General features: G+C 40.0%; 1 protein-coding gene across 3 annotated transcripts in view; it reads left to right on the plus strand.

The window, feature by feature from the left end:
* AKAP6 (A-kinase anchoring protein 6) overlaps window positions 1–25,131 on the plus strand; it is a 464,155-nt gene that overhangs the window by 183,785 nt on the left and 255,239 nt on the right. For all 3 annotated transcript variants that reach the window (XM_087859041.1, XM_087859040.1, XM_045802588.2), the window contains exons 3-4: window positions 12,945–13,196; window positions 22,064–23,815. In XM_087859041.1, the coding sequence (XP_087715167.1) occupies window positions 12,945–13,196; window positions 22,064–23,815 (2,004 nt within the window). The remainder of the gene's footprint in view (window positions 1–12,944; window positions 13,197–22,063; window positions 23,816–25,131) is intronic.

A 25,131-nucleotide genomic window follows, 5' to 3' on the forward strand; every position in this document is an offset into this window, starting at 1 on the left:
GGGTATATTTTCTGTTCTTTCAAAGACTAAAGACAAACCAAAGGTGACCCTGCTCTCTTCTATGATAACAAATGTCACTGTGGCCAGGTATCTTCATAAATGCCTGACCTAGTTATTTGCTCCATGGCCAGTATTAGTAATAGTATTAGGGTAGTATTAATATTATCCTGAAACTATCATATGTGTGATATGAAATAAAACAAATAAGTAATTTTGGGATCTTCTAATTCCATCACCCCTGGTTCTCGAGAACCAGGATTCTTGGTGTGGAAGAAAGGAGAGACTGATGTAGTATGGAAGATGTTAGGTAAAACCACTGTAGTCATGAATTTGAATTGGAAATACCGGTTATGAACTCACAAGGTGTTTTCTTTAAAATATTCATATTTTCTGTCTCTGTTAATTAAAAAAACCCACAAACAATGACTAATCCAGTAGTAATAAGCATCCTTATTACCCAGATGGTAGTCTAAAAAAACTCTTGGCATTAAAGGAAGCCAAGGCTTTTTAGAAGAATGGCTAATTTTAAGTCTGGAAATATACAAGATGAGTGAGGAAGCTATCAAAAATAACTAGAATAATCAACTTAAAATCAAATTGAAGGGGATCTCACTGGCTAATGATGGACAGTTTGAGGTTCATAAGATTAAGCATTGTAACGGATCGAAGTTCATCACATATGTCTAAGTCAATGAGTACTTGATATTAAGTAAACCAAATGGTTGCTTACTTTCTGATTTGACAGAAAAGCAATTTGTTATGTTGTAAACTGGGTTAAGAATCAAGCGTTTATCTTGACTTTCCTTTATGAATTGTATCACTGTAAATAAATAGTTGAGAAAGGGAAGCATCTTCTAATGAAGTTATTCCAGCTATTAAACGAAAACAAAATGATAGAATATCATCATTTGGCAACATCCAGTGCATTAATAGACTTAGGCACAGAGCACCAACTACCAGGACAGTGGATGTCATCAACTATCAAAAAAGAACAAAACCAAAGGTAAAAGCCTCTTTCTGAAAGAACACAATAATACTTAAAGAAATTGAAACTGAAACTAATCAGACCTCAAGAGTCAGCTGCCAGTTTGTAGGAAGTAAAGAGGACAGAGGAGCCAACATGGTTGACTGCAATCAACAAATCCTAATTATGGGAAACTGCAGGTATAATGCCTCAGGATCTTCAACAGATAAATTATATGAAAAAGGAATATAGATGGAATCTGTAGATTTGAAAATACTTAAACGGTCATAGCAAGCGAAAAACCGGGTAAAAGGAAGTTATAGTATCCAGGAGTGCATATTTGGGTAATAAAACCAGAAAGAGATGCAAGAAAGTGATGGCTGTGCAAGTGACGATAGTGGTCATTTTTGCAGGGAAAGAGGGTTTTATGATGAGGAGGAGGCACATGGCTGGGAAATTTTTGACCCGGATATTTGTTACAGCGATGTTTGTCTTATAATAATTTAGTAAGCTGTATATTTTTGTGTGATTTCCCATATCTGTTTCATTCTATAATATAAGTGTAAAACAACAAGAAAAAAAAAAAAAAAGCCTGTTAAACAAGCCCACAAACCTGATGCTGTCCTCTAGATTATCACAATGTTGTCAGCAGTGGGTAAATCAAGTTGTGGAAAATCATATTCTGGGGCAAAAAGAATGTAAGTTCTGCCGTAGATACATCTGAATAATGTCAGAGGTGGGTTACCTTTCAAGTTGTGCTCATAGTTCCGTTTTCAGTGTTGGTCAGCCTAGCCAGATGATCCATATCTGGCTCAGTGGTTTTCAGTGTGTGGTGCCAAGAACACTGGCATCGTGGCCACTGTGTGCTTAAGAACATGCAGATCTCTTGGTCCCATCTTTCTTCAAAGGAGCAGCCCAGAATCTACATGATCAACAAGCACGCTGCAGTGTAAGAACCACCGCTGACTTCTCCGTCCATTCTACCTGAAATCACTTCTACAGATGTGGGAAGTATAGACCTTCCAAGCAATTTCCAAATGGGTGGTTTAGAGTCAAGACCATAGCTGTGATTTTTGTTACTGATTGCACTTAGGTGTTGAACATTTATCTACCTGAGCCAGGTGTAACACTGTGTCTAAGCAATAGCCCAGTTAGAAAACCATTTTCTCTGGGGCGCCCGGGTGGCTCAGTCCCTTAAGCCACTGATTCTTGATTTTGGCTCAGGTCATGATCTCAGGGTCATGTTCTCAGAGTCGTGAGATTGAGCCCCGCGTTGGGCTCTGCATTCAGCAGTAAGTCTGCTTGAGATTCTTTGCTTCTGCCCCTACCCTGCTTGCGCTCACTCTCAAATAAATCTTTACAAACAAAAAACCCATTTTCTCCAACGTGCGTTAGGAATTGCCAATTTTCTTCTCATCTTTTTTGCTCAGGTTTTTTTTCCTCTCATATAAGTGAGAGCCTGGGATTAGGAATTTAAAGTGATATTTCAATCAATGAATCCTCTGAAGTTTTTAAGCAACAGTTCTAACAACAACAACAAGAAAATTCAAATTATGTGAAGAACAATCCAGATTTGGATATGGGCAGGTATGGCCAGACAGAACTTCCAGCTGGTCCTTTCTCAGTTGAAGGCAAAGTAGACTTTCAGAGTGTGAAAGTGGAAGTGTGAAGGCTTCCACGTCTGTATTTAGCATCTTCATCCTCTCCTTTCTATCATCTTCTTTACTTTCCCAAACCTACATGCTTTTTCAGCACCTCTACTAATCAGAACAGCTGACATCCAATGTCAGGGCTTTCTTTTGCCAATCGAGTGCCAATTAGCGTGGATGCACTTAAGGGAGGAAACTAGACTAGTACTTGCTTTATAGGGATTTCAATTTGATTTGTGAAACACAGTATTTTATTCTGCAAACATCCTTTGAACACTGACCAAATGCGCGGCAGTATGCTAGCAGTGTGGCAGTATAGATACAGAGACAATGAAGGCACGTTTCCTGCATCCAGAAAGGTACAGTCTGGTCAGGGAAATGGATGGGTTATAGCTAATGATAACAGCAAAATCATTTGCACATAAATAATTTCATTTCAGTCCTCACACTTTCCAAATTTTAGCAATTAAAAGGATAACCTCTATTTGTAACCATAGAATTCTTAAAACTTTGGAGAGAAGTACATACTGTGATGATCATAAAAAGGCTCTGCTTCTCCCCCACCCTCCCATTACAGTCATTCTCAATATGACAGAGAAGAAATTAGGACCATTAGGACAGTATATTTTCTCACGGAAGGGGGAAAAAAAAGAGGGAACAGTCTAATTTGGGGGAAATAAAATACCTTGTCATAGGATCATCTATGTGTATTTTGGAGAAAGTACAGTTTTGAAAATCAACTGAAGATGACATTAATACTCTGCAGAAGGAAGTTTTTAATATAAAGTTGCAAGTTTTAGTTCAAATGGCTCACTTATGAAGTTTTTTTAAAACCAAGTAACTGTGGTGTTCCCTTGATCTGTATTTTAAAATATAAAGTCCATGTATTAGGTAAGAATCTCTTCTCAGCTTTTCCTAGTGAACACACACACACATATGGTGAGCATATGGGTAAAAGATACTTTAATCATTTATTTCTACGATTGCTAGTAAACAAAATGAACAGTCATGATGACATGGCACTTTGCATTAAGACTAAAATATGTACAGAAAATACTTCTATTTAGTTCTCTGCTTACTGACTTTATTTTTTTTTTAAAGATTTTATTTATTTATTCGACAGAGATAGAGACAGCCAGCGAGAGAGGGAACACAAACAGGGGGAGTGGGAGAGGAAGAAGCAGGCTCCTAGCAGGGGAGCCTGATGTGGGGCTCGATCCCATAACGCCAGGATCACGCCCTGAGCCAAAGGCAGACGCTTAACCGCTGTGCCACCCAGGCGCCCCTGCTTACTGACTTTAGATTGTGAAAACTTTCTGTAAATGTGATTTACAAATGTAATTTATATTTTTCTAAATGTAATGGTATGAACTGGTTAAGCTGAGGGTTTGAGATTTTTGAAACTGTGATAGGAAAACAATGGAAGTGGAAGGAGGCCTGACTGCCCTTTAAAAAGCAGGCTTTAATTCAGTGTCTTAGAAAAAACCATTTGAGTGTGTCCTGCAGTTACACAAATACAAGTCAAGAGTGTTTTGAGAGATACAGTGAAATTATTTTTAGGAGAAGAAAAAGAGAAACATTATTTGGGGTTTTAGATGAGTGGAGAAATGCCTACCAATTACTGTTTGTTCCCATGGAGAGGCAGTTTGTGGATATAGGGGGGATTTTCTGTGTTTTCTCATTTGGGGATTGCATATGGGGAAGCAAGAAGTAGAGCGAAGGGGAAGGACTGTATTTATGGAACTTCATGAAACTGAGGTGCCAAGTATTGCTTTAGTACCTGGGCAGGGAAGTTGCAAGAAGGGTGGTTTTCCCTCCAAATACACACAGCCTGAAGATTGGCAGTTTGGGCCACTTTGGAAGAATGTTGATCCATGGATACTTGTCATTTCACAAGAAAACCTTCCAGATGTTTCAAGAATGGTTGAAAATGGGCATAGTGGCCCTATGATGAGACAGCAAACAGATCCTCTCCCCGGGACAAGTAGCAGGAGCTGAAGCAATTAGAGCACTCACAGGAAGGGTGCCCTCATCCCTATCATGTGCTGGTGAAAACTGAACATACTGGTCAAATACATAACAGCACTGTGTCTGTCTAGAAAAAATAAGGTACAACTGAAAAATATACAGCAATCCTACAAAAAAAAAAAAAAAAGGCACCTCCATGACATAAACACACAACTAAATTAAAAGAAAAATGCCCAACCAGCTAGAGTTTATTTGTAAACAGTCCCAGGTCAGTGTTTGTATGAGCTGCCTCAGTAACCATAGAAGATTCCTGTTTCAAAGACAGGCAGCAGCAGCTGCAATTTTGAGACCACAGTGTGTCAGAAAGGTTGAGCGAAGTGGGCAGTTGGCAACATGATGTATTCGGTGCATTTTATGCTGTGAGTGATTGTGAACACCACAGAGGCTACTGTGCTGTCTGTGAATTAAGCAAAATGGAGAACATCACTTTCCCGCATGAACGCAGAAATGTCTAAGGAAAAAGTCTTACGCAGCCTTGAAGATATGTTGTTAACCACTGTCATTTGCTTGAGTTCACTTTGAGATGGGCTCCAGATTACCCTCGTTTTCTTTTATACTTGCCAGAAAATAATGTGGAAGCTGTAGCATCAGGGAGAATGATAGTGCCATGACCTTATGACTATGCTCTTGTTAATTTCCAAGACTCTGAAGGGAGTGTGTGACCCAAAACTAATTTTTATATGCATTTTACCAAGAGACTATAAACTGATTTTCCTTTCTTATTTTTACAATTATCATACAGAAAAATTGACTTTCTTTTTTGGTGTATAGTTCTACAAATTTTAACCCATGTGTAGATTTGTCTAACCGTCTCCACACTCAGGATACAGAACAATTCCATCACCCCAAAAAACCTGCCTTGTGCTATCAGTCTACAGTCATGCCCTCCCCAACCCCAATGCTTGGCAACCACTGATCTATTGTTCATCACGATAATTTTCTTTTGAGAATGTCATATAAATGGAATTATACAGCACTTAACCTTTTGAAACTGGTTTCTTTCAGTTAGCATAATGCTTTTGAGATTTTACAAATTGTTACACGTATCAGTAGATCTCTCTTCCATTTGTTGTGTACTATGTAGATGTACTATAGTTTGTTTATCCATTTACTGACTGAAGGGCATTTTGGTTTTGGTGATTATGAGTAACTTCTTTTCATTTGTGAATGTGCCTAAGTTTCTATTTCTCTAACATAAACACTCAGGAGTGGGATTGCTGGGTGCTATGGTAGTGTAGGTCTCACTTCCTAAGAATCTGCTGAACTGTTTTCCAGAGTGACTGTACATTCTGCACTCCACCAGCACTGCAGGAGAGTTACAGTTTTTCTGGAACTTCTCAGCACTTGGTATTACTGCAGATTTTTATTCTAGCCATTTTCATAGGTATCTCATTGTGGGTTTTTTTTTTTTTAAAGATTTTATTTATTTATTTGACAGAGATAGAGACAGCCAGCGAGAGAGGGAACACAAGCAGGGGGAGTGGGAGAGGAAGAAGCAGGCTCCTAGCAGAGGAGCCTGATGTGGGGCTCGATCCCATAACGCCGGGATCACGCCCTGAGCCGAAGGCAGATGCTTAACCGCTGTGCCACCCAGGCGCCCCCTCATTGTGGTTTTAATTTGCATTTCTCTAATGGCTCATGAGGCTGAAAGTTTTTTCATGTGCTTTTTTACCATCATTATACCATCGTTATATTACCATCATTACACTTAGGTAGAGTGTTTAAGTCTTTTGCCCATTATATAATTAGATTAGTTTTCTTACTGTTGAGTTTTAAAAATTCTTTATATACAGTAGTTCCTCCTTATCTGTGATCAACTGCAGTCTGGAAGCAGAGGACCCTCCTTCTGATGTGTCGTCAAGATATCAGTAGTAGCCTGGCCCCGCATCACACTGCCTGCTTCATTTACCTCACTCCGTCTCATCACATAGGTGTCTTATCACCTCACATCATAGGAAGAAGAAGAGTGAGAGCTGTACAATAAGATATTTAGAGAGAGACCATATTCATACAACTTTTATTACAGTATGTTAAAATTATTTTCTTATTATTATTGTTAATTTCTTACTGTGCCTAATTTATAAATTAAACTCTGTCAAAGGAATGTATGTACAGGAAAAAGCATAGTATATGTAGAGTTTGGTACTATCTGTTGTTTCAGGCATCCACTGGGGTTCTTGGAACGTATCTCCCATAGATCAGAGGGAGCTACAATATTCTGGATATAAATCCTCTATTGGATAGGTGATTTGCAAATATTTTCCTGGTAACTTAGCTTTTCCTTAAAATTATCTTTCACAGAGTTAAATTTTGATAAAATAATTTTTTTCTTTTATGGGTGGTATATAATATACCATGACTAAGAAAAATCAGTGCCAAACCCCGGGTCCATATTTAGGGAGACCGCATTGACACCTGCTCCCTGGAATGCTCTTCTCTGCCTCATCCTCCTGGTTGTTTCCTTCAAGACCCAAACTTTACTTCCTTAGGAAAGCTTTCTTGCCCCTTTCGTGTTTGCCTCCATGGGCACAGTCATTTCCTCCTCATTTGTGCACTCTCTGTGAACTCTTATCTTCCCAATTATGATTTCTGGTTCCTTGCCCCTTCCTACCAGGCAGGGGACTCCACAAAGGTGGGGTCAAACACTGGCATTATTCAACTTTGTATCCCCAGTGCGTGGATTAGTACGTAGTGGGTGCTCCACATATTCACTGAAAAAACCAAATGACTAATTTCTAAAGACATTATCCTTCTATCCTTAATGATTATAGGTTGCACCAGGGACAATTTGAGGATCTATGAAAAAAAGTGTCCTTGCTTGAAGAACATTTAAAAACTATCCTCAACTTAAAATTAAAAGTTTTTTATTCTTTGAGAAGTCTGTTGATTTAGTCATCTAAATGGGCTTACTGGAGAACATCTTAGAGGAAAAGATATAAGGGAATGAATGAAATTCATGTAGCATCATGGGAGATTTTAAGTAGCTAAAGTAATTGATACCAACTGATGATACTGAAAAGTAAAACTAAATAATTCTATCTACTAAAGTTAAGTTTTTGTTCATTGTCAGTATGTTAAAGTAAGATCCATATCATCAGAATTCTCGAGCTTCCGATTTATTGATAGCCACTAACTATATGAAGAGGCGCTGGGGAACCAGCCCCCTAGTTGGGGAGAACATTCATATACCAAGATACATACTCTGGGAATGAAGTTGCGTTCTGATGATGATGATGAAATCTTCATAATTATATGAAACAGCCTTTTGTCACCATATTCATAGGAAGTTAGATATATTTGCTTTCATTTATTCTTAACAGAACAGGACAACAGAGCCAACTCCAGGCACACTTCTGAATGTTAACAGTTTGTCTTGGTATTTTTGGTTTCCTCTCCCTGGATCTGCCTTCCCCTACCTCCACACAGTCCCACAGTCCTCTAGCTCTGTTTGTGGACATGGCATACAAGGGATGAGAGCTGCCTTTAAGGGAAATAGATGAATTTGGGGTTTTAAGAACGAGAAAAGTCGGGATTGGTGGATCCGTCCGTCATCACCTTGTCCCAGTTGAGGCATACTTGGGAGTCAGGAGAGGAATCTGAAGGTCAGAGATGAAAGGTCTGGTAGAGATAACAATGGGGAGAAGGGCTGAAATTGATAGGAATACTGACCAGAACTAGGTGTGAACAGGAGAAATGGGATAATTTTGGGCTAATATTATGAAAGATGGATTTACAGGAATAACTTGCTCTATAGAAGATACACTGGTGGACCAAGCCAACTCTCCCCTTGATGCTGGAAAGGGTTCCATGCTGTCACTCATATAGTCTTCAACATCCTCATCCCTTTCTTGATCTTATCTCCTTTACAGACACTCAGGTTTCTGCCTACTAATACCCTCTGTAGGAATAGGAAAGAATCTGAAGTCAAACATTAAAATTTGAGGGGATTATACTTCACGATGAATTTTAGTCACTACATCAGCTTAACCAGTCATTGCTGTGTTAAATTTAAAATCTCTAATTGTATAATGTTAATGTTAGTGTTAATGTTCTCAGTAAGCAGATAGAGAGAAATACTTTTGCTTATAGGTCTTTAAGATATATATAGATATAGATATATATCTTAATCTCCAGTCCTGAACTTGAAGGGATTGTTTCTTTCTGTATTCCTAAAAATCTGTGAATCTAAAGTTACTAAATTTGTTTCTAGTAAGTAGCACTGCAGTGCTCAAAAGTTTGTTATACACTGAGCAGTTCAAACATGTGCGTACAGTCTAGTTTCCAGTTGCTATCTACTAGAGTCACATGTGCAGTCAAGGCTTATATGCATCAGTTGGGCTCTGGTTCAACCCTCCACCAACACCCCCCACCCCACCATGCTTCTACTTCACCTTGTTAATCTAGTGCTGATTAGGGCCTCCAACAGGTCAGATTTTTCAGAGCCTTTTAATTCCAAACAGCCTCTGCTGGGATGTAGCCATTCAGCAAATCCTTTTTAAAAGTCTCTAATACCTAGTTAGTTGACTGGATTAAAATAAACAGAGTATTCATAATCTTCAGATTCTTTCGTATAAATGTACAACAAACTGGCAATGGTTAAGGATCTAAGCCTCAGAAGATTCAAACTGATAATTCTTTAAATATTTGGTTGACATTTACATAGAGGGACCGAGAAGAGCAGATTTTACATTACTAAAAAGTATGTATAGATTCAGAATCACTCAGTTATCTCTCTAAACCTCTCGTTGAATATTCTAATTCCAAGTTTGGAGGGGGGCATACACACTGTCCTGAGTGTGTGTGTGTGTGTGTATATATATATATATATATATATATATATATATATATATATACACCCAAAGATAAACTCCAAATGGATGAAAGACCTTGATGTGAGACAGGGATCCATGTTTGTGTATACACACACACACACACACACACACACACACACATACACACGCACACAAAACATACACATATATCTGCAGTTCTTCTTCTACAGTTTCTGTGTGCATGTAATTTTGTCGAACCAGATACCTGGTAGCAGAGTAGAGGGCATAAAAATAAATAAATAAATGAATAGACCCCAGAAGGTTGCACCATGCCATGCATTATTTAGTTTCAGAATTTCAACAGAGACTGCACGTGCACATTGCCAAAATACTCAATAGAGGGAGGTCAGCTCTTGGGGGGGAGAGTGTTTCTTTCTCCTCAGGGCCCATTTGCTTCTGTAGGAACAGGGCCAATTTATATTTCACAGATGTGTAAGGAGGAGGGTGTGAAAACCTTAACAGGCACCATTGATGCTTTGGTGCCCTTTTGGATGGTTGCCTGGCCGTCTTGACCCATGACCTGGCTCTGACTAAGTTCCTACATTCATCATGGAGGAGCCAAATTATATTTAGAAAGAGTGATAGCATGTAGTTTTCATAGTGCCAAGACTATATATAACATATTAAATGGGAGGGTGGGAATGGTGTGGTTGAGAAATGCCTATTTGAGTATTTAGAGCAGGTGGCATTAAAGTTACCCAAACCTTTTCTTCCCCTAGGTATATAATGTATTCTGCATCTGTAGGGTCATAGTGGGACCCAGGAGACAGATACTAACAAATCCAAATTATGAAATCAAGAGTGTGAGGAAGTGGAGAATACTACCAAGGGAGTGGTTGAAGTGATTATTATAGAGGCTGTGCTAGGAGGGGGGTGGAGGGGCTGGTGGCTGGGCTGGGTTTGAAGAGCACCTGTAGTGGGAGAATGGAAGTGAAAAGGTCAGACAAAGAGAGGTTGGTGGCATAGGGGACTTTCTGATATTGTTCCTTAGGTGGAGTGATGACAAGGTCCAAGGTAGGGCTCTGGCAGAGAGGTATCCCAATAGAATAGGAATGAAGGTCTTAAGGGTTATGGAGTAAAGGACATTAGAGGCTAGGATATTGGTTGGTTCATCAGTATGAATATTGAAGTTGCCTAAGATGATGATTTGCTCAGTATGGAGAGGACCAAGCCACTGCAGTCTTCAGCGTGGAGGAGTGAAAGAGAAGAATATAGGCAGCAATAATGAAGAAGGAAGATGAGAAGGCTTAGCAGTCAGCAGACACCTAGTGAAAACAAAGGGTGTTAGTATGAGGGCAAAAGAAAAATGATCAGAAAGTGGTAAAGAATCACTGAGGCTTGTCCTTCTCCTATCAGCCCTCCCCCTCTCCATCTGTCAGATGAGGCCTGGGAGAATGAACAGCCTTCACCCACTGGGAGGGCAGTGGGGGAAGCAGGAACCTTGGACAGAGTCAGGTTTGGGGAAGAGCAGGAGATAGATGTACTGTTCTGTGAAAAAGTTAAGTAGAGTGTTTGTTTGTTTGTTTTACAATGGAATGGAAATATTAGCCAGGAAAAGTACAGAGAATTTGGAAGAGATCAGCAGTGGGAGGAAGAGAGTTTCCTAAGGTAACACAGTACTACATAGAAATGTACTAATCCAAGAGGGAGAAGGGTACAGGACTAGAAGGTGGTCTAGGTATCAGGAATAAGAGGCGTAGGGGATAAATGTGCCAAAGGGCAGCAGAGACTGGCTAATCCAGCTGTGAGTGGTTCCCATGTACTGGTTAATAAGGTAATGTGATTTTTGCTCCAAATCTCTTTTGGACTGCATGTGCTCATAGGCCACATTTGTAAGAACTTTAGGACTCCAGCATCTGTTTAAACTTTTAATCTATTTCAAATTTTTATCACCAATTATGTAACTATCACTAATTAGTTCTTGAGTTTTAAGAAATAATATTAGAATATTTATTGGAATTGTACAATAATTATTACTAAAAATTCAGCACAACTTTCCATCATGCTTCAATAGAATTTTTTTGCCTACTATTACACAGTAAATACAGATTCCATTTTAATTTTTCTTCAGAAACAAGTAATTGAATTATATGAAATTGAAAGTTTGTGTTTCCAGCACAGAATCACTGTTTGGATACTTGTAATAGGACTCAGACCTCAAATGTTATCCTAAAATTTTAGCCTTAACAAAAATCAAAAATAGAAGCCCCATTTTAAAAAAATCACTGATGCATAACTAAAAATGAATCACTGAGTACTTTTAGCTGACATGTACATCCTTTTGGTGCTTAATGGACTCAAATTGCTCAAGTAAATATTACCATTGATGCTACCCATTTCATGCTAGGACCTCTGACGGCACAATGGGAGTTTGGGAAATTGTAAGGACAAGTGACATATCAGACGCCAAATCTGCCTACCTAATAGTATGTGTGGAGGAGATTGAAACTTTGATTCAGTAATGTTTTTGTTTAAAATGTCCAGGTCTTAAAAACAAAACTGTATTTTTGTCTTTCTTTGTCCTTGGGGTTTTTCTGGCTTGCTTTCTTAAGAGTAATTCTGTCAGACCTATAAATATAGAGAACAAATTGAGGGTTTCCAAAGGGAAGGGGGGAGGGAGAATGGGTGAAATGGGGGATGGGGAGTGGGAGATACAGACTTCCAGTTATGGAATGAATAAGTATCACAGGGTTAAAAGGCATAGCTTAGGGAACATAGTCAGTGATGTTTTAATAGCGCTGTATGGTGACAGATGGTAGCTACACTTGCGGTGAGCATAGCGTAACATTTAGAGAAGTTGAATCACTATGTTGTGTGCCTGAAACTACTGTCACATTGTATGTCACCTATACTTAGATAGAAGAATGATTCTGATTACAAAGTGTGAGTTGAAATTTAGATATTCCTTATGAATTTAAATATTAAAATCTGTTATTGTGGAAATGTGACAATTGTCCCTTACACCAAGGACCCCATGGCTCATTGAGAATGGTTGGGAGTTCCTGTGAAGCACACATTCTATCCCATCTTTCTTCCTGCTCCGTGTCTGGATGATGCCTCTGTCCTGAAATAATGTGTGCTCAGAGGGGCTCCCCACTAGCCCAGAAAACAGCTGTTGGCACCCTTGCCAGGATCCCCAACAAACCGCAAATAAAGAGAATAGTGGGTGGAATTGTGAGGTGACCTCTTACCTTGGGTAAACTTTCAAACTGAAATAATTAAATTGGAAAGAATAGTGCGTTTTTGTGGTTTAGAAAAAGATAGATTTACCTGCATGCATTGGCGGGCCGGTGCCCAGGAATCTGGGCTGCCCCTATTCATCTGATCTAAAACAAAGGCAAGTCACCCAGCATGTGGTTTACCTGACCTGTGGGCCCTGACAGTTGGTGTCAAGTGAAGGAGTGACTTTTGCCACTGGTCCCTGGAGTAAGGCTAAATAGTCTTCATATATTTTGCTTTTCCTTACTGCAGGACATTTGTGAAGATATTTCGGATCATGTGGAGCAAATCCATGCCCTCCTCGAAACAGAGTTCTCCCTGAAGCTGCTGTCCTACTCCGTCAACGTGATTGTGGACATCCACGCCGTGCAGCTCCTCTGGCACCAGCTCCGCGTGTCTGTGCTGGTTCTGCGGGAGCGAATTCTGCAGGGCCTGCAGGACGCCAATGGCAACTACACCAGGCAGACAGACATTCTGCAGGCTTTCTCTGAAGAGACAAATGAGGTGGGTATTTGAAGCCAAGTAGTGTGTTATCGAGTGTGGCCATTGGAGAATGTTTTCAGTTCAGAGATGTGGCATAGGAATTCTTTGTAGGTAAATAATCAGGTCCTGAGCTGGGCTTTGAATCTAGGTATAGTGACCAGAGGCTAGGGCACTTCTGAGGTGAATGAAACTTTAGACCAGAGTTAATTTACACCTGATAGTTTGCACATACCACCCATAGTAGCTTCTTCCCCATTCAGTGATTTGATAAATATTTATTGAGCACTTACTATGGCTAGGCACTAGGTGCTAAGAATATAAGAGTGACCAAATGTGGTCTTTGCCTTCAAGGAATCTAGTACCCAATAAAGACAAAAGAACAGACATTAAGGGCAGATTGTGATAAATCCACATGATGCCACTGGAAGACAGAGAAGGGGCACCTAATTCAGACAGGAAAGCTGTTCCAGAAGTGAGTCCAACCTGGGATCTGAAGGAGAAGCAGGATTAGACTGGGGAACAGAGGTTCTAGCCAGAAAGAGTGGCATCATCAAAGATCCAGAAGTAAGAGAATGACAGGCTCAGAGAGCTCTAGACAACACTGGAGCAGAAAGGTCAAGGCACCAGGATTTGAAATTATAGGTGAGCAGAGGTCAGATTATGAAGATGAAAAGTCATATTAGAAGAATTGGACTTTATTTTAGGGACAACAGGAGAGTTTGTTTGGGGAATTGACATGATTAAGTTCATGCTTTGAAAAAATCATTCTGGATACAGTGAGTCAAATGAGCTTCAGAATTTACACAACCAATGTGTTTAGATTTTTTGTACTCATATTAAGAGTAGTTTAAAGAGTTCGTTGTTGTCACTTTTGATGCACGGCTTAAGAATGAGCACTGTGGGGGGTACCTGGGTGGCTCAGTCGATTAAGCATCTGACTCTTGATTTCAGCTCAGGTCATGATCTTGGGATCGTGAGACTGAGCCTCATATCGGCTCCACACTCAGCATGGAGTCTTCTTGTCCCTCTCCCTCTCACTCTGCACCTCCCTCCCACCCCTGCTTGCACTCTTTCTCTCTCTCTCTCAAATAAATAAATAAAATAAATAAATAAATAAATAAATAAATAAATAAATAAATAAAATCGTAAAAGAAAAAGAATGAACACGGTAAATTTGAATCCAAATGAACTCTCCTCATCCCACATAAAATTGACATATATAGGAGCAAAGCATTGTGCTAATAACTAAGCAAGAGCTGTGTGTATGTGTGTGTGTATGTGTGTGTAGATAGCTAGATAGCTATGGTATATAGAATCATAGAGTGTGTGTCTGTGTGTATAGTCCCTTGGCTCTGGACATCCGCATTAGTGCCCTACCCTTGGTTTTGTGGAAAATAGATATTGTAGAAGTTTATAAAACACTTATATAAATGCATAAGATTAAAAGGCCTTATAATGAGTGTTGCATAATTCAGTATTAATTAATGTTTCAGTGGCTCCAACATTTTCAACAACACAAAACAAATGTGTGCCTATTCTCATAAATGATTTATACTTCTTGATTATTGTTTTCATAATAACGGTGCTCTTGCCATAGCAAATTCCCCGCAGGCCCTGGAAGTTTATGAGAATCAAAATCTACTGGCCTCACTTCTAGCTTTATGTTCTTCGTTTTCATTCAGCTGTTCCTGTTATTGTGGCAGTGAGGGAAGTGATACAGACTTTGGTAGAGTCCTCTTTTTAATCATAGAATGCATACATGGGTGTATGTGGTGCCCTGATGCCATCCCTCCCAGACGGGATCCTTAGAGGGTCCTTGACTGGGATTCTTGTGGTCCTGGGAGATTACAAAGAATTCTGGAGTATCCAGCTCTGCCCTAAGTGTGGTATTCATGAGGTGTATGCCATTGAGGTAGAGATCTTCTTTAGCTATCTACCTGCCATCCGCAATCTGTACGTATTTTGTTGTTCCTCTTGTTCCTCCTTGTGTGTCCTGCTGGCTCTGCCCAACATCCAGTATTGATCAGTCATCAGATCTGCTCACTTTCTACCCCTAGAGGGGGGCGTAAGAAATCATTGGATAAAATCAGTTCATTTTACATTTTTGTTCATTAAATAAACATTTACTGATCATCGACTCTTTGTTGTAGAGCAGGAGATATAGCAGTTGTTCTAGGGCTTATTGTTACCATCGTTGTTTGCGGAATACCTTCATCATGCACTGATTTGCACTGGTGTCATTCAAGAGACGGTAGGTAATGATGAAAAGTCGTTGAGGCTGAGTAATTGTCCCTGGCCACTGCTTTATGTTTCTAGTTTATATTAAGTAGTGTCCATAATGGTTCTCACAATGTGAGCTCAACAGTTATTTACAGATTTGATTGGAAACAATTTAGTGCATTGTCATATTTGAAATTCAAGAATATGTTGTGTGAGGCGTAAAAGAACAGTGGATTCTTAGCTGTCTCCTTTGTGGATATTTTTCTGTGAATTGAAGCACTGTTTCCATTACCAACCTTCCTAAAGCTATGGAAACCTATTTGTGCCTCTAGTGTGACTCCATGAGAACATTTTAAAGACTAAAGTTTTATTTGTTTCTGCCAGCCAGCATACTGGGATTGTGGAAAACAGGAAGGGAATTAGGATTAAATTCTAAGCTTTATCAGAACGAATTCAGCTGTGAAAGATTTGTAGAATGAAGAGGGAAATGGCATTAAACAGGCTGATAAATTGAAATAGTCGATGTCCTTCCAGTGAAAGTGAATTCATTTTCTCTTCTTGTAAGCTAGTTGAGTTTCTGAGCCACATTAAAGAATAAGTTGGAAAGTTGAGAAAGTGGCAAGTTCTATCTTTGCAAAAACAAAATGCATAAACTTCATTCTTTTATTTAAATATGACACATCATATTTTGTAAGCAAATTAGCAAATGTTTTGCTAAAACAAAACCAACCAACTAAACAAATAAAAAATAGGGCAAAGCTCAACATTGTATAAAAAGTGTGTTGTACTGAAATTTTTTATATTTCAGATACTTTGATAAGCACTTTATTGTTTCATTTACTAAGGAGGGTAAGAGATATTAAAAATAGTCCCATTTTATAGATGGAAAAACTGAATCTGAGAGTGGTTAAGTGACTACCTAAGGACATAAATCTAGACATAATTAAATAGAACAAATAAAACCAGCTCATAATAGATCTCTGTTGTAATAATAGTAATTTTCCTCCTTCTCTCCTCCATCCATCCCTCCCTTCCTTCCTGCTTTCCTTTCTATCTCCCCTAAATATTTATTGATTTCCTACTATATATATATAAAGCACTAGGCATTCAAAGATGAATAACACATGTCAGGAATCACCTTCATATTCTTGTTAGATCCTCAGACAGTTCTAGGAGGTAGGCAGGAAAGGTGCTGTTACTCTTATTTCACAGGTGATACTATTGTATCTATCTTACAGGTAATAGGACTGAGGTTGAGAGAGGTAAAATCACAGAGGTAGTGATAACTGTTAACAATAAGAACACGGTAGCCAACAGTGATTAAGAATTTACCATATGCCAGATGGTGTGGTAAGTAAGCCCTTTACCTCCACGATACTTACCCTGTCTGTGGGAATGCATTTGTCCTTCCGGAGCACGTACCCAAAGCACTTTATGTATTCTTCTGTTAGCCCTTGTCATAGGTCCATTTGTATCATGACAGAGTACGTGCTAGATTTGAACTGCATGAGTGTTGGTACCAGATTAGAATCATCTCTATCTCCCCTAGCACCTTACTTGTATCACTGTATATCAAAATCTGATGAGCTGAATTGAATTAAATAATGCAAATAATCACTGCTTTAGGGATAGAAGAGGGAGATACAATCGGTGGACTAGGATTAATCTTGGAAATTAATCATTTGACTCATAATTTTAGCCTGTAGAAAATGGAGATTCTTAAAAATAATTACTATAGTATAAATAAAACATATTAAAATATTTTTGTGTGTTTTCCCCTTGCCTATAAGAGAGTAAACTTTGCTTTGGTTTCCGTTTCCCTATCATTACTTGCTCCTCTCAGTCTACTGCTGCTCTCCAGAACACGTTCGGAACCATAGAATCCCAGCATGGTAGGCCTAAAGCGAATCTGATCAAGAATCTTGGGGCGCCTGGGTGGCTCAGTCGTTAAGCGTCTGCCTTCAGCTCAGGGTGTGATCCCAGGGTGCTGGGATCGAGCCCCACATCAGGCTCCTCTGCTGAGAGCCTGCTTCTTCCTCTCCCACTCCCCCTGCTTGTGTTCCCTCTCTCACGGGCTGTCTCTCTCTCTGTCAAATAAATAAATAAAATCGTTAAAAAAAAAAAAGAATCTAGTTCATGTGGTCTAAAGACTCAGGGGAGCTGCAGCATTCTGGTAAGAGGTCTGTGAATGTATATGTTAGTAATTGAAGTGTAACGAACACCATGTAGTGAGATTAGGGGAGGAAGGGTCGGGGGCGTACAACATTTTTTACTGTACCCATGATTAAAACAGTAAAATTCTATTTCCAGCTCTCTTCTCAGTAAGAACACTAAGTCAGTGTACAAAACTGACCTTGAAGTAACAGTGAACACTGATAGAACTTTGGGGCATTTTAATAGGGAGATCTTCAAGTCTCTAAATTATGAATTTATCTCCTATTCATTGGTAGCAAAATGTAGTGTTAAAAAAAGAAAGATCTAAGAAGACATTTGAAACTAGAGCTTCAGTTAACTTAATTATGGGTGAGGAACAAAGCAAAAATTTTGTTTCAAATTGGGGGGGGGGAATGTCCTTGATGTCTCAGAGAAGACTGAAGCCAGCAATAAAGTGAATAAATCACCATCCCCATAAAACATAAGCTTCATCTGAGGAACTGCTCGATAACATACTAAATCAAAGTATATTTGAGTTGAGACGTTGCTGGGCAGCCATGACACAGCTAATGGCACTACACAATTAAATGTGATATTTCTGAAGTAAAAAAAGGACTGTAAAAACAACGTGCACTCTTCCTCACCTCTCTACCCACCTGAGACTATTACATGCATTTGAAAACTCTCTGGGACAGTGGTCCAGAACAAAGCAACGGGGCTAAGAATATTAGTATTACTAAGGAATATTTTAAGAAATGAAACTCATTACTCATCTGCTCTGAGATACTTCACGGAACTTTCTTTTTAAAAAATTGCCTCCGCATGGTAAAAATCTAGAAAAAGTACTTTTGAAGAATGCTCTTAATAACAAACTGCATTAAAAACAATGCATGGGTAGATGCTTATCATTTGGTCTTTAAGATATAAAATGGATGCACTGTTTTGTTTTTCAGGGAGGGATTTTTTCCACATTAAAAATGCAGTCTTATTAAAAATAGTTACCCCTGAGTGACAGTCAGCCATGCACAGAAATAGTTGGCCTGTTTGGGAACAGGATGGAAGAGGGTTCCCTTTGGGGCACCAGGTGTTTTTGAGTATGGTATTTTCTTTTCCAAAGGACTGGCTAGGGAAGGGATTTTCAGGGGAAGACTTAGGGAAACACAGTCATACCCTATTATCTGAGATGTAGTCTCATATACCATATATTCATCTAATATCTTTTATTGAGTACCAGTTATATTGCACAGTATCCCTGATATGAGGGGTCCTTGACTGTCACAGTGGACACCAGATACTTTCCCAGGGCTATAGAAACAGGTGACTGACACTTGTAGGGATCTGATTTTTGCCTGAACTCTCAAATTTCTTTTTCTGTACCCATCATAGAAACACTTTTACTTAAAACCTCTTTCACCTCACTTCAGTAGCTACAGTGCTGTACTTTTATGATAAAAATGATAGAAAATATAAGCATGATAAGCCATAATAAGCATGAAAGCCACATCAATTCCATGATAAGCCATGATAAGCATGAAAGCCACACAATTCCGTTTAGATAATTTTTATTGAGATTGGCAGTTAATAGTGGTTTCCCATTTTTTTGCAGTGTAATTTAGCATAGGGATGCCTCTCATTCTGATGAAACTTGCCCCGTCAGTATACTTGATCAGTAAAAGTAATAATAAGTAATGAGTGAACATTCATTGAATACCTATTCATGTGCCAGACTTGTGTCTTACATATATTATCTCCTTTAAGACTCACAACAGCACTTGACATGGCTTATCATTTGCATTTTGCAAATGAAGGAAATGAGGTTTAGTGACATCAGGCTACTGGCTCATGGTCACATGGCTAATTAGTGGTAGAGCCAGAATTTGAGTCTGAAACTTGGGCTTTTAATCACTAGAGTCAACTAAAACTACGTAATCAGAGGAAGAAATTACATGAAGGCGTAGAGTCACATTCCAAAACGTCCTCATTCATCGATTCATTCATTTATTCAACAGATTCATCTGTGATTGCTTACTCTTTGCACATCACCATGCTAAATGTTGCAAGTGTTCTGGTGAGTCAGCCATTTTCTATGTGATTTATACTCCTGTGGTACTTATAAACCAATGGGAGAAACAAATGAATCAAATAATCACAATAGTATTTATTTACAGATTGAGGTAAATGCTTAAATGGAAAATAACATAATTTTATGAGAGCTTATAAGGAAAAAATTCTGACTTAGGTAGGAGTTAGGAATCTTGAAGAAGTGAAGCTTGCTCTGAGGTCTGAGGGTTGTGTAAGAGTAAACTAGTTAAGAGATGTTGTAAGTGGGAAGCTTTCTTGAGAGAGGGAAATAGCATGTGCAAAAGCCCTGAGGCAGAAGGAACTCATTATGTTCAAAAACTGTAAGGAGAACACTGTGGCTGGGTGCAGCCAGGGAGGGGAGAGTGGCTTGAGAGAGGTCTCTACATGTCTGTTCTTGGAAGGGGTTGGGTTTTTAACCCAGCAGCAGGAAGCTATTACAGGACTTTAACATCATGTTTGCAATTTGTAAAGGGGCAGAGGGAGAAGGAGAGGGAGAGAATCCCAAGCAGACTCCCCGCTGAGTGTGAAGCCCAACACAGGGCTCGATCTTACCACCCTGAGATCATGAAACTGAGCTGAAACTAAGAGTTGGATGCTTAACCAACTGTGCCACCCAGGCGCTCCTAGGTTACTCTTTACAGTGTGGTAATGTGGAGAACAAACTGGAGGAGGGGGTATGTTTGTTTAAAATAATATCCAATGAATCAGAGAAAATTATTATGCAGAGGTCAATGTGTGGACTCTGAGTCAGAAAGCCTCCATTCAAGGCCAGTTCAGCCCCTAGATGCGAGGCCATATGCAGTTATGTACCTTCTTTTGGCTTAGGCTCCTGTTATATAAAATAGGGACAATAGTACAGACCCCAGAAGAAAGTTATTGTGAGGATTAAATGAAAAAGTAGTCATAGTAATTAACCATCCCCATTTATACTTGAGGAAACTGAGGTTTAGAAAAGTGAAATGAGGCTTATTATTATTATTATTATTATTATTATTAATCTGAATGTTGTGGAATACCACTGAAGGGAGTAGGAGATAAAGGCAAGGTAATGGTGTGAAGGGAGAGAAAATTTCCAAAAGCAAAAGGAACAAATGAACAAAAACCCAGTGTGAGGTCCCAGAGTGGCCAGATCTTGGGATAACCTGGCGGTAGGACACAGGGTTCAGCAGCCATGTGACTTCTGGCTTCAGTTTGCTCACCTACTTCCTTCTCCAGTACAAGAGAGATCTGGGGATATAACGAACGACCCTTCACTTTTCAGTTTCCTTCCATTATCTCCTAAGGGGCTAGATCAGATCAGGTTGTCCTTAGCTGGTAGACATAAAAGGATTCCAGGGCCCTTCTGTCTTAAGCAAATCGTCAATCAAAAATCTCCCCATTTGTTGTGTGAGATTAGAAACCTCATTAGTGATGAGGGATGCCTAGGAGGCTCAGTTGGTTAAGCAGCCAACTCTTGATTTCGGCTCAGGTCATGATCTCAGAGTCCTGGGATTGAGCCCTATGTCAGGCTCCATGCTCAGTAGGGAGTCACCTTGAGGGTTCTCTCTCTTCCTCTGCCCCCTTCTCTTAAATAAATCAATAAATCTTAAAAAAAAGAAACTGCATTAGTGATGAGACAAAACCCTTCATCACATAATCAAAGATTAAAAATACTACCTGTGAAGCTATTTTTTTAGCACAGGGGGTTTCAAATCAAACTGGACTCTCTTGAATTATAAATAACAAGGGAGGGAGGCAATTGGTACATAACATGACAAATGGGAGTGGGGGAGAAAAATGCATGCAGAGAGAGGGGACAGGGACTAAGATGGTGCATTTTGATATTCATTACTTTTCTCCAGGATTTCCTGTGTTTATCTTCAAAAGGGTGGGTACAAACAGAAGCTGGTCCTGAACTGTATGCAAATTCAGAGTTCACCTTCCTGTGATTCGTGAATATATAGTTAACATGACACACTTACTGTAATTAATTATACCACTTAAATGTATTTATTGAGCATCTTCTATTAGCTAGCCACTGTGGTAGGTCTTGGAGTGATAGCAATATGCAAAGCAGATCTTCATGGAGATTCTACTCTTCTATTACTTTGTTCCCAGAATTTTATTACTTAAGGCATCATATAAGAAATGCTTACTAAATGAACTACAGGCTATTTTAAAATGGAAAGTTAAGGCAAGAATGGATATTCTTGGCTCAACCTTGACCGTTTCTATCAAGCCTCTATTCTCCAGATTAAAGAAAAAATCCTAAAATATTTAAGAACATAAAGCAATATAATTGATTAATATGCTTTTCTGTATGTTAAACCAGAAGCAATTGAGACTGCTGCATTTTTGACCTTTACAGTGGCCTCTGCTGAGATTTCATTTGAATAGCAGTTGAATGTAATCGATGTTGCATTTACTGAAACTGTTGCCCTTGTCTGTTTCAGGGCCGGCTTGATTCTCTAACAGAAGTGGACGACTCAGGACAGTTAACTATCAAATGCTCTCAAAATTACTTGTCTCTGGATTGTGGTATTACTGCTTTTGAACTGTCTGACTATAGTCCAAGTGAGGATTTGCTTGGTGGCCTAGGTGACATGACCTCTAGCCAGGTCAAAACCAAACCCTTTGACTCTTGGAGCTACAGTGAGATGGAAAAGGAGTTCCCTGAGCTCATCCGAAGTGTTGGATTACTCACGGTGGCGACTGACCCCGTCCCTTCCAACTGCAGCGAAGCAGTTAGTGAGGAGGCATCTCAAGTATCTCTTTCAGCAGATGACAAAGGTGGATGTGAAGAAAACAGTGCTTTGACAGTCGAGGAGCCACCGGGGTCATCTTCAGGGGAAGCTCTGACAGATGCTGATCAACGCCCTCCTGAGACTGTGAAGCAAGAATCCAGTTCCTCCTCCCAACTTGGGACAAAGAACCAACAGCCTCTGCCTTGTGAAAATGCAACTCCCAAGCGATCCATTCGAGATTGCTTTAATTACAATGAGGACTCTCCCACACAGCCCACATTGCCCAAAAGAGGGCTTTTCCTTAAAGAGGAAACTTTTAAGAGTAATCTGAAAAGCACTGATGGAAAGAAGCAGATGGCTGATCTCAAGCCTGAGATGAGCAGAAGCACCCCTTCTCTGGTGGATCCTCCCGACAGAGCCAAGCTTTGTCTGGCGCTACAGTCTTCCTACCCCAACAGCCCTTCTGCTGCCAGCCAGTCGTATGAGTGTTTGCACAAGGTGGGGGAGGGGAATCTTGAAAACACTGTCGAAAGTCACATCAAGGAAATATCCTCCAGCCTGGGAAGGCTTAGTGACTGCCATAAAGAGAAACCTCGACCTAAAAAGCCACACAAGGCCCCAGGAGAGGGGCCTCTGTGCCCAACGCCTAAACGGGGAGTGGGTTCAGGCAAGCCAGCTGAAAGCATGAGGAGCTCAGTAGTGCCGAATGGAATTCCTTCAGGTACTCCCAAGGCCATAGAGGGGCCAGAAACAGATTCCGTTTCCACATCTTCACTCGAGCCATGTAATCAGAGGAGTCAGAATGCCGAACTGCCAGTACAGTCAGAAACATCCAGCTCACCACCTTTTACTCAAAGTAGCGAATCCTCTGTTGGCTCAGACAGCATCGTGTCTCCAGTACCCCTTCTTTCAAAAAACAAAAGCAAAAAAAGTTACTCCTCCTCCCCAAGTCACGTCACCAGGAATGGTCAGGTGGTAGAGGCCTGGTATGGCTCCGACGAATACCTAGCACTGCCCTCTCATCTGAAGCAGACTGAGGTCTTAGCGTTGAAGTTGGAGAACCTGACAAAGCTTCTGCCTCAGAAACCCAGAGGAGAAACTATCCAAAATATTGATGACTGGGAACTGTCTGAAATGAACTCAGATTCTGAGATCTATCCAACGTACCATGTCAAGAAGAAGCATACGAGGCTAGGCAGAGTGTCTCCGAGCTCGTCCAGTGACATAGCCTCTTCCCTGGGGGAGAGCATGGAGTCTGGGCCCCTGAGTGACATTCTTTCTGATGAGGAGTTGTGTATGCCTCTCTCTGGTATGAAAAAATACATCCATGAGAAGTCAGAGAGAGCTTCATCCTCTGAAAAAAATGAGAGCCATTCTGCCACAAAATCTGCTTTAATTCAGAAACTGATGCAAGATATTCAACACCAAGACAACTATGAAGCCGTATGGGAGAAAATAGAGGTAAGGTGGTCTTAACTTGCAAGATTTCTTACTTGATCTTTGGAAGTGATGCTGGGAAAAGGTCAGTCCTTCCCCATCCTCATTATAAAATGTGTTGCCATGTTTGATAAGCCTGATTCTTCAAAGAAGAAAAGAAAAAGCACAATGATCACTGCGTTGTGGCAGAGTATGCATCATTAGGAACTACCCTTGGCAGTGCGTTAGCTTGCTGTGTCCCTGCTTGGTGTAGGAATCTCTGTTGATATTGCTCACACCTAACATGGCTCCTGATGAATGGTGGGCCCCTTTGAGTGGAATACAAAATATGGTAGAACAGTAGCCGTGCACACACCAGTACTTCAGGAATACATGAATGGAATGTTGTGGTCATCCTCACTGATTTTTGGTTTGTTTGTTCTAACCCCAGAATAGCTTACCATTCCCAGTGTTAACGCCCTATAGAAATAGACCAGATGTTTCCAATTTTGGGGGGGAATCTTTGTATTTCTCCGGTCTTTCTCCTTTTTGAGGCCTCTGGCTAATAACCGTGCTTCCTATACTGTGTACCACCCATGGGTTCTGAGATGGGGAGATGATATTTTGGGTAAATCTGTACATTTATTTATTTATTTGTTTGTTTATGTTTTGAGGTCCAGAGAGTGTATGCACACACACAGGGCAGGTTGAGGGGGCGGGGGGAGGGGCAGAGGGAGAGGGTGAGAGAGAATCTTAAACAGGCTCCATGCCCAGTGCAGAGCCCAACACAGGCCTCTATCATCACCTGGTCCTAAATCAAGAGTCAGTCGTTTAAGTGACTGAGTCACCCATGCACCCCAAATCTGTACTTTTAGAATGGATTATTAGATGAAATCTTTGAGGACCGATGTCAGAATTCTCAGGACTGAGCTCCATAATCGAAGCTGTGATTACACTGGATAATAGTATAGTACACACGGACAGGCTAACCTGGAGGAAGCAAATGAAGGTTCGTGAAGCGAAGGAAAAGTTAAGGGCAATATATAATAGCATATATCAATATATACTTTATAATATAGAAACGTATGTTAATGATTATTTTTACCAAGAATTTATGTATCCAATTCTCACAGCAACCCTAATATTAACCCCATTGTATGAATAAGGAGACTGAGGCTGGGAGAGACCAGGCAGCCTGCTCTGGAGCCCATATATTAACTAAATGTTCCCATTCCTCAGTAAGGAAGTGATCAATATTTACTGCATGTAAATACTGTAGTATTATGAAAAAAAAATGGTATCAGTGGAGCCAGGATTTGCCTGGGAAGTTCTTGTGAAGTGCCAAGGCTTCAGTGGAGTTT

This window comes from Ursus americanus, chromosome 35, assembly GCF_024610735.1.
Source record: "Ursus americanus isolate L20-20 chromosome 35, mUrsAme1.1.p, whole genome shotgun sequence".
Lineage (NCBI taxonomy): Eukaryota > Metazoa > Chordata > Mammalia > Carnivora > Ursidae > Ursus > Ursus americanus.